Raw genomic sequence first — 10,121 nt, 5'->3', positions numbered from 1 at the left:
CTGGGGTTGGGGTCCCCGAGGTTTAGGCCCCTGGAGCTATGGTTCGGGCGCTCAGGGGTTGGGCCCTTGGAGGTGGGGTGGGGGCTCCCTGGGTTTAGGCTCTTGGAGCTATGGTTCGGGCGCTCAAGGGTTGGGCCCCTGGACCTGGTGTTGGGGCCCCCAGGGGTTAGGCCCCTGAAGTTATTGTTCTTGCGGTCAGGGTTTGGGCCCTTGGAGCGGGTGTTGGGACCCACAGGGGTTAGGCCCCTGGAGCTATGGTTCGGGCGCTCAGGAGTTGGGCCCCTGGAGCTGGTGTTGGGGCCCCCAGAGGTTGGGCTCCTGGAGCTGGTGTTGGGGCCCCAGGGGTTAGGCCCCTGGAGCTATGGTTCGGGCTCTCAGGGGTTGGGCCCCTGGAGCTGGTGTTCGGGCCCCCAGGGGTTAGGCCCCTGGAGCTATGGTTCGGGCGCTCTTTGGTTGGGCTCCTGGAGCTACTGTTGGGGACCCCAGGGTTTGGGCTTCTGGAGCTGGTGTTGGGGCCCCTAGGGGTTGGGCCCCTGCAGCTGGGGTTGGGGTCTACGGGGGTTAGGCCCCTGAAGCTATGGTTTGGGCGCTCAGGGTTTGGGGCTCTGGAGCTGGTGTTTGGGCCCCCAGGGGTTGGTCCCCTGGAGCTGGGGTTTGGGCCCCCTGGGGTTAAGCCCCTGGAGCTATGGTTCGGGCGCTCTGGGGTTGTGCCCCTGGAGCTGGTGTTGGGGCCCCCAGGGGTTTGGCCCCTGGAGCTAGGGTTGCGGCCCCCAGGGGTTAGGCCCCTGAAGCTATGGTTCGGGCGCTCAGGGGTTGGACCCCTGGAGCTGGTGTTGTGACCCCCAGGGGTTGGGCCCCTGGAGCTGGTGTTGGGGCCCCAGGGGTTAGGCCCCTGGAGCTATGGTTCGGGCGCTTAGGGGTTTGGCCCCTGGAGCTATGGTTCGGACGCTCAGGGGTTGGGCCCCTGGAGCTGGGGTCGAGGGCCCCAGGGGTTGGGCCCCTGAAGCTGGGGTTGGGACCCCCGGGGGTTAGGCCCCTGGAGCTATGGTTCGGGCTCTCAGGGGTTGAACCCCTGGAGGTGGTGTTTTGGCCCCCAGGGGTTGGGCCCCTGGAGCTGGTGTTGATGCCCCAGGGGTTAGGCCCCTGGAGCTATGGTTCGGGCGTTCAGGGGTTGGCGCCCCTGGAGCTGGTGTTGGGGCCCCCAGGGGTTGGGCCCCTTTAGCTATGGTTCGGGCGCTCAAGGGTTGGGCTCCTGGAGCTGGTGTTGGGGCCCCCAGGGGTTGGGCTCGTGGAGCTGGTGTTGGGGCCCCCAGGGGTTGGGCCCCTGCAGCTGGGGTTTGGGTCCCTGGGGGTTAGGCCCCTGGAGCTATGGTTCGGGCGCTCAGGGGTTGGGCCCCTGGAGCTGGTGTTTTTGCCCCCATGGGTTGGGCCTGTGGAGCTGGGTTTGGAGCCCCCGGGGGTTAGGCCCCTGGAGCTATGGTTCGGGCGCTCAGGGGTTGTGCCCCTGGAGCTGGTGTTGGGGCCCCCAGGGGTTGGTCCCCTGGACCTGGGGTTTTGGCCCCCAGGGGTTAGGCCCCTGGAGCTATCGTTCGGGCGCTCAGGGGTTGGGCCCCTGGAGCTGGTGTTGTTTCCTCCAATGGTTGGGCCCCTGGGGCTGGTGTTGGGGCCCCAGGGGTTAGGCCCCTGGAGCTATGGTTCGGGCGCTCCAGAGTTGGGCCCCTGGAGCTGGTGTTGGGGTCCCCAGGGGTTGGGCCCCTGGAGCTGGTGTTGGGGCCCCAGGGGTTAGGCCCCTGGAGCTATGGTTCGGGCGCTCAGGGGTGGCGCCCCTGGAGCTGGTGTTGGGGCCCCCAGGGTTTGGGCCCCTGGAGCTATGGTTCGGGCGCTCAAGGGTTGGGCTCCTGGAGCTGGTGTTGGGCCCCCAGGGTTTGGAGTCGTGGAGCTGGTGTTGGGGCCCCTAGGGGTTGGGCCCCTGGAGCTGGGGTTGGGGTCCCCGGGGGTTAAGCCCCTGGAGCTATGGTTCGGGCGCTCAGGGATTGAGCCCCTGGAGCTGGTGTTGGGGCCCCTAGGGGTTGGGCCCCTGGAGCTGGTGTTAGGGCCCCAGGGGTTAGGCCCCTAGAGCTATGGTTCGGGCGCTCAGCTATGGCGCCCCTGGAGCTCGTGTTGGGGCCCCCAGGGGTTGGGCCCCTGGAGCTATGGTTCCGGGGCTCAAGGGTTGGGCTCCTGGAGCTGGTGTTGGGGCCCCCAGGGGTTGGGCTCGTGGAGCTGGTGTTGGGACCCCTAGTGGTTGGGCCCCTGGAGGTGGGGTTGGGGTCCCCGGGGGTTAGGCCCCTGGAGCTATGGTTCGGGCGCTCAGGGGTTGGGCCCCTGGAGCTGGTGTTGGGGCCCCCAGGGGTTGGGCCCGTGGAGCTGGGGTTGGGGCCCCCGGGGGTTAGGCCCCTGGAGCTATGGTTCGGGCATTCAGGGGTTGTGCCCCTGGAGCTGGTGTTGGGGCCCCCAGGGGTTGGGCCCCTGGAGCTTGGGTTGGGGCCCCCCAGGGGTTAGGCCCCTGGAGCTATGGTTCGGGCGCTCAGGGGTTGGGCCCCTGGAGCTGGTGTTGTTTCCACCAGGGGTTGGGTCCCTGGTGCTGGTGTTGGGGCCCCAGGAGTTAGGCCCCTGGAGCTGATGGAAAAGATCTAAGATTTAAATAGGCCTGCGATTTCGGCTTCTGCCTCTTCTGCTTTTAGCTAAAGGATGGGCCTAGGAATTTGGATGATAAAAGGAACCTGAGGATCAAGGATAGGACAGGCATTTAATCTCATATTTAGCCATGTCAACTATTTACTAATTGGCCCGCTTGGCACGTAAATATATGCATCTGTTTTCTCATGTATCCCCAAAGACATTTAATGCCAGAGGGTCAAGGCATGTACCATATACGCCTTTCAAAATGACAAATGTATCCGCAACAGATGTCTCTTGTATCCCCCTCCCCAAAATAATACATGTATTCTGTGTAACCTGTTATCTATAGGTCAGCATAATGACGTAAACGGGATGAGAACTAAAGTTGTTTGTTGCTGATTATAAAAGGGGCTCATGTCGCCCATGAAAGGTGTGTTCTTCTTCTCTGGCACTAGTCGAGAAGAAACACCCGTTCAGCTGAACGAAAATAAAGGTGTGGTACCCGTCTTCTTGTCCTCCGTGCCTCCTTGGTGTAATTAGGTAAGCTCCAGGGGGAAATGGGCCCTATTTGGCCAACAAATGGTGACTCCGCTGGGACTTCTCTTCCTGTAGAGGGTGCTGACCGGCGACCGAGGGGCGATTCCGAGGAGTGGCCACCTCGAGCCACTAATTTGCTCTGGCCTCGGGTCGTTACAATCTGTCGGGGCGGCTGCGTCCTCTCCAAGAGAACTCCTAACGACACGGAGGCGAGACGGTGCCAGAAGAAGGGGAAGGTCCAACAGCCGGACGCGTCCACTCCGGGTGGTAAGTGCGTTTTACCTCTTGGGTTTGAAGGATATAACGCCCCCGCAGTGTGGTTGGACCTCACAGGTGATCCCAGTGTTTAAACATACTGTGGATGTTTAATGGTTATGCTAAGTAAGCCAGGCAATGGTCAATGAATAACACCACTAATTTCACTAGCCCGTGGGCCGTATTGGATAATTGCTGGGACATAGAACAGCCCCAGGGCTTGCTTTTGTTTTTGGGGGGAGTATTGCTTTTTCTCATATTGATGCTGTGCTGGAAGCCAAAGTTGTAATAACCAGGTCTAGGACTTAAACCGACTCTAGCCGCCCTGAGACTCCTGCGAGGGGAAACCCCGTGACCAGGATATCTTAATCGCAAGGGGGGTCGGTCGAACCCATGACCAGGTTTAATTAAACACGAGCATAATGGGGTCCGGACAAAGCGCTTATGCTGGGACGCCCTTGGAATGTATGTTGAACAATTGGAAGGCGTTTAGACGCCAGGCTGATTATGGAGTGGCATTATGTAAGGATGACTTGATAAAATTCTGTACTGTGGAGTGGCCAACATTCGGGGTGGATTGGCCCGCTGGGGGATCACTCAAGTTAAAAACTGTACAAGCTGTGCATAATATTGTAACTGGGGATGGACATTGGGACCAGTACCCCTATATAGATATCTGGCAGGATCTTGCAGCTAATCCCCCCCCCTGGTTGCGAAAGTGTAGAGCCCAAGCCATTAGGGCCTTAATGGCTCGGACCCCTGATCAGCATCGAGGTCGTCCCCCTGTGAAAAAGCCCTGTCCACCAGCTGTGATTCCTACTGCCCCTGATCCTATGCCCCCTCCTCCAGTGTACCCTGGCCTTCCGGCCTCCCCGGCACAATCCCCTCCTCCTGTATCGAATACCCCAGAAAGCAGCCCCCCCTCCTTTAAACCAACGACCCCAGAAGACAACTCGGGAGACAGTGACAGGGAGGACCTTAACGGTCAGGACTCCCCGATATCCGGCCGCCTGAGGAGTAGTCACGCTAGGACGGTCGAGGAGGCATGGAAAATAGTAGGCACCCCGGGAGATATCAAATTTGCTCTTACTAAGAGCCCCGCGGTAGACAAAACTGTGGCCGAGACAGTTCCGGTGCGTGAACTGCCCCTAAGGGAAACTGTGGGCCATGATGGTGGACTCACTATGATATAAGTTCCTTTCACCACCAGTGACCTGTATAATTGGAAGCACCAGAACCCCTCGTTCTCGGACGATCCCGCCCCATTAACAGCAGTTTTTGAAACCCTGGTCTCGGCCCATAACCCTACTTGGGGCGACATGAAAGTTGCTCTCAATACTCTACTCACTGCAGAGGAAAGGCGCTTGGTCCTTTCAAAGGCCCGGGAGGCACTAGTAGCAGGGGGAACGGATGCAGCTGACTTACCCGATCAGCTCCCTGAGGCTGCGCCCGCTTGGTCACATACAACTGCAGCGGGTCGAGAGCTCCATCACAAATATGCTTTAGCTATAGTACAGGGGATGAAACGCTGTATTAGGAAGACCCCAAATTGGGCCAAGCTGTATAATATTCGACAGGAAAAAATGAGAACCCAGCTGCCTTTTATGAGCGCTTGTGTAACACCTGTAAAAGATACACAGACCTCGACCCAGAGGATGCTAATGGAAAGCGAGTGCTCATTCCCCTCTTCATTGGGCAGTCCTATGAGGACATTAGGAAAAAACTGCAGAAATTAGATGGGGCATCGGGTAAAAACATAGAGGAGCTCTTAGAGATTGCGCTAAAAGTTTATGATCGCAGAGACGATGAGGAACGGAAAAAGGGGGCCCGCCTCCTGGCAATGGCCCTGAAGGGGGAAAGTGGGAAAGCGGGGGACAAAACTAAGGGACGAACAGGACTACAAGGGAAGGGAAAAAGCTCCCGTTTGGGGCGAAATCAGTGTGCTATCTGTAAGGAGGAGGGGCACTGGAAGAATGAATGCCCCCAGCGACATAGCAGGAGGGAGGGAAGCAGAAACAGAGTCCCACCTACGCCCGTTTTTTATAACGAGGCGCAAGGCGAGACATTTGTATAGGGAGGCCGAGGGACCCAGCGGCCCCTCCTGGCGGCACAGCCCGCTGGCCTGGATCCCACGGTAACAATTGAGGTAGGGGGCCGCCCAGTTGAAGCCCTTATTGATACAGGGGCTACCCTTAGCTTGCTTCCCCTTGCAGAGGCTCCCCGGGGGAGGGCTCAAGGGTATACTATAGTCCAAGGGATAGAAGGACAAAATATAAAGTTAGAAAAATCTCTTCCCCTCCTAGTAAAAGTAGGAGACTGTCATATATCCCACCAATTCGTTTGTAGCCCCTCCTGTCCCATTGCGCTGCTAGGACGAGATCTGCTTACTAAATTGCAGGCAGAAATCTCGTTCAATAATAATGGGACTATGGAAGTTAGGCTTCCCAAACAACAAATTTCTAACTATCAAATGGCCCTTTTGAATGTTGAAAATCCTCCCCCGGCACAGCCGGAGAGTGAGAGGAACCAGCTGTCGGGGGTTAACCTTGAGGTCTGGGCTGAGGAGGGAGGTTTTGCTCGGGCTCGAAACGCTTTACCAGTACACATTTCCCTTAAGGAGGGAAGTCGCTCAGTCCGAATTCGACAATACCCCCTTAAGCTAACCACTCGGATCGGACTGAAACCTCTGATTCACAAGTTTTTGCAGTGCGGTTGGTTAAGGGAGGGCACCTCCCCATACAATACTCCGATAATGGGAGTGCCTAAGCCTAATGGGCAATATCGATTAGTCCAAGACCTAAGGCAGATTAACAAGTTAATAGAGGCCCCCTATCCAGTTGTCCCAAACCCCCATACTATCTTGGGCCAAGTCCCCAAGAACCATAGCTGGTTTTCAGTGATAGATTTGAAAGACGCTTTCTTTTCTATACCCCTTGATCAGGAGTCTCAGAAACTGTTTGCCTTTGAATGGGAAGACCCAGACACCCATTACAAGGCTCAGTATCTCTGGACTGTTGTCCCCCAGGGACTTACTTGTGCACCCGAGATTTTTGGCAGCCAGCTAAAAAGAGACCTTGCCCCGTTCCTAGCTGGGCATCCCTCGTGTAACATAGTTCAGTACTGTGATGATTTACTCTTGAGCACTGAAACAGAGACAGCTTGTAAAGAACAGACAATAGAACTCCTTAACTTTCTTGGAGCACAGGGGTACAAGGTTTCCAGGGAAAAGGCCCAATTGGTTAAACAGCAGGTCACTTGTCTCGGATATCATCTTTGTCAGGGACGTCGTAGCTTAGGTAAAGATAGGATCCAGGCTATACTCGAAAGCCCACAACCCCGAAATCCCAGAGAGCTAAGGGCTTTCTTGGGACTGACCGGTTTTTGCCGGCTTTGGATCCCTGACTATGGAGGGAAGGCTAAACCATTATACGAGTCTCTTACTAAAGAGGGTCTGCTTAACTGGGTATGGACCAAGGAAAAAGAAAAAGCATTTCAAGAGCTTAAAGAAGCCTTGGTTCAGCCTCCCGCTCTGGCTCTCCCGGATCCCCGGAAGCCATTCACCCTATACGTTCATGAAAGGAGAGAGGTGGCATCGGGAGTCCTGTGTCAAAGGTCGGGACCAGCCTGGCGACCTGTGGGTTATTACTCTAAGGTACTGGACCCGGTCGCCAAGGGCTGGCCGGCTTGTTTACGAGCCGTGGCTGCAACCGCTCTCCTTGTACAGGAGGCTGAGAAACTAACCTTGGGTGGGGATACTGAGGTTGTAGTGCCCCATGGAATACCCCAGATACTGGGAACAGGAGCCGGGGAAAAGCATTTAAACCCCAGTCGGCATACTAGATATGAGGTGGGACTTTTGTTGGCCCCAAACCTAACTTTTAAGACAGTCAGCTCCCTTAATCCAGCTACCTTACTGCCAAATCCCCAAGTCCCTTATGGGACTAATCCCCCCCATGATTGTATTGAAGTCTTACAACAAGAAACTAAACCCCGCCCTGATCTTTCAGATTTACCCTGGTCCAATCCTGATATTGAAATGTACGTAGATGGATCTAGTTATGTAGAAGATGGGAAGCGATTTACAGGAGCAGCTGTCATAGTTAAGGAAGGAGAAATGTACAAGTTTAAGCTTAGCCCCAACTTATCTGCCCAGGCGGCGGAACTGGTGGCTCTTATTGAGGCTCTCCGGATGGGAACTGGAAAGACTATTAATGTATACACTGACAGTCGTTACGCATACATGGTGGTGCATGCCCACGGAACCCTATGGAAAGAAAGGGGTTTCATTACGGCTTCAGGCCAAAGAATAGCCCATGGGGCCCTTATCAAATCATTACTTGAGGCCCTGATGCTTCCCCTCCGGTTAGCAGTGATACACGTGCGTGCACATGGGAGGGCCCCTGAAACTGAACAACGAAAGTACAATAGAATGGCTGATCAAGCCGCGAAAGAAGCCGCACGAGAAGGAGCCATATGGCTCCTCTGGGTCCAGGATACGGAAGCCAGAACCCCTGATCCCCACTATACAGCAGAGGAAGTGTCCCATGCGCAGGCTGCAGGGGCCCAACAAACTCCCTCTGGGTGGTGGAAGTTGCCAGGGGGGGAGATTTTTGTACCTAGACCAGTACTTCAGGAGATTCTCCGATCCCTACATAAGGAGGGACATTTGGGATCAGGAGCTATGGTCGATTTGATCACCCGGTCCCTTCGGGGATTAGGTGCACACATGGAAGCCCAAAGAATTGTAAATAACTGCTCCGTTTGTCAGCGAACAAACCAAAAAGGGTGCGGTCCCCCTGCCCCAATGGGAGGTCGGCCCTGGGCTGCCTACCCTTTTCAAAGGTGGCAGGTGGACTTTGCTGAAGTCCCCCCTTGTAGGGGTTATAAGTATTTGCTTGTCTTTGTTGATCAATTTACTGGATGGGTGGAGTGTTACCCTACACGACATTGTCAGGCACGAGCCGTCACCAAAGCCCTGTTACATGAAATACTTCCCCGCTTCCACCTCCCGGAGGTGATTGAGTCAGACCGGGGAAGTCATTTTATCTCCCAGGTGGTTCAGCAGGTGTCACGAGCCCTTGGGATCCAATGGAAATTGCATACGCCCTGGAGACCACAAAGCTCGGGCCAAGTGGAAAGAATGAATAGAACTCTTAAGGACACTCTCACAAAACTGTGTATAGAATCTGGTTTGAAGTGGCCTGACGCTCTACCGCTCGCCCTTACTCGTATTCGGAGGGCCCCACGTAAGGGTCTGAAACTTTCACCCTTTGAACTGGTCTTTGGGTTCCCTCCCCGAGTACTCATTCCGGGGTACCGAGAGGATGTAAACTGGGAAGTGGGAAATGACTCTTTGTGGAAACAGGTTTCTGCGCTACAATCTGTTTTATTACAGTTACATCGATACGCAGCACCTTTCCAGACGCTTCCCTTGGAGCAACCTGTGCACTCCTTCCAGATCGGTGATCAGATCCTTGTCAAAAAGTGGAAGCGTGATCCCCTCACGCCACGGTGGGACGGTCCACATACTGTATCGCTCATCAGCCAGGCCGCCGTTAAGGTCCTTGGGAGCGACAAGTGGACGCACCATACTCGAGTAAAGCGGTTCCTGCACCCTGACCCAGAGGACAGCCTGACTGAAGAGGACATCAGCCCTCTGTCCTCTCCGGCTCCGGAAGCCCGGAGAGACACAGGCGAAGATTCTACTTGGGAGTACCAAGGACTGGAAGGACTAAAAGGACTGTTTAAGAAACAGAAACAATGAAACCATCCTTTGTTTTTCTGATATGTATGTTTAGTTATTCATATGGTTGGGAAAATAGGTTTATGCAACTAGGGGAAGTAATAGCTAATTCTTTTAATCTTACTAATTGTTGGGTATGTGGCGGTCCGGGAGAATTGAATGAGTGGCCCTGGGTAGCTCAGCCGGTACAGCCCAAGTGGTGGCTAAGCAGCTTAAGCGTAGTACACAAGGGAACGGGGAGGTGGGCTGAGGACAACGGCCCTTGGAGACTCTATTCTGCTGGAGTAGGTGTCTTTTGCCTTAATCGAACAAGACATGAGGGAAGGTATATGGGGGAAAGTAGGTGTGAATGGACTTTATCTCTGGGATTTGATTGCTGGGATCCCCACTGTCGCCCATATGACTGTTTCAAGTACCAAGGACGATGGAACTTGACCCATGTAAAGCTAACTAACAATAGCTGGGTAAGATGTTCCTACTGGAATCACAGGGGCGATGGTTGTAAAGCAGTAGGATTGGATGGGTACTTTGATGCCCTCTTTCTAAGTTGCCAGCGAGATAACACCACTAACAAGCACCATGTGGTACGGTGGTATCAATGGGCATGGCAACACCTTAATGGAACTCGAGTTACCCATTTTCGACAATTTTGGGGTAGTACCAACAGCCCAAAATTTGGCTGTAATTGTGTGTGGAAGGCAGGGGCTGGGGCGTGGAAATGTAACTACTGTAACCCAAATGTGGACAAATTCCTAGGGGGACCTATAGAATCCGGCAACGCCTTATACTGTGAGGAACCGGGCCCTGCTGATTCCCCTGAAACCTGGGATGGCCCCTTTGCCAATGGAATCTGGGCCTTAAAAGGCCACTATTGGATCTGTGGATCCCATGCTTATCGTAGGTTGCCTCCAAACTGGTCGGGAAT

At 55.1% G+C, this 10,121-nt stretch overlaps 1 protein-coding gene across 1 annotated transcript; it reads left to right on the top strand.

Annotated features, from left to right (window-relative positions):
- Window positions 1-3,273: 3,273 nt before the first annotated feature.
- Window positions 3,274-9,217, top strand: LOC127042105 (uncharacterized; the record flags this gene model as incomplete). The annotated part of the gene is made up of 5 exons (XM_050935751.1): window positions 3,274-3,465; window positions 5,031-5,473; window positions 5,528-6,164; window positions 6,567-7,339; window positions 8,849-9,217. Coding segments are annotated over 5 exons (2,414 nt in total), but the record flags the coding sequence as incomplete, so codon positions are not given.
- Window positions 9,218-10,121: the final 904 nt, after the last annotated feature.

Source organism: Gopherus flavomarginatus, unplaced genomic scaffold (assembly GCF_025201925.1).
Source record: "Gopherus flavomarginatus isolate rGopFla2 unplaced genomic scaffold, rGopFla2.mat.asm mat_scaffold_2564_arrow_ctg1, whole genome shotgun sequence".
Taxonomy (NCBI): domain Eukaryota; kingdom Metazoa; phylum Chordata; order Testudines; family Testudinidae; genus Gopherus; species Gopherus flavomarginatus.
Note: the sequence above shows the minus strand (reverse complement) of the source record. Positions and strands in the feature narration are given on the sequence as shown.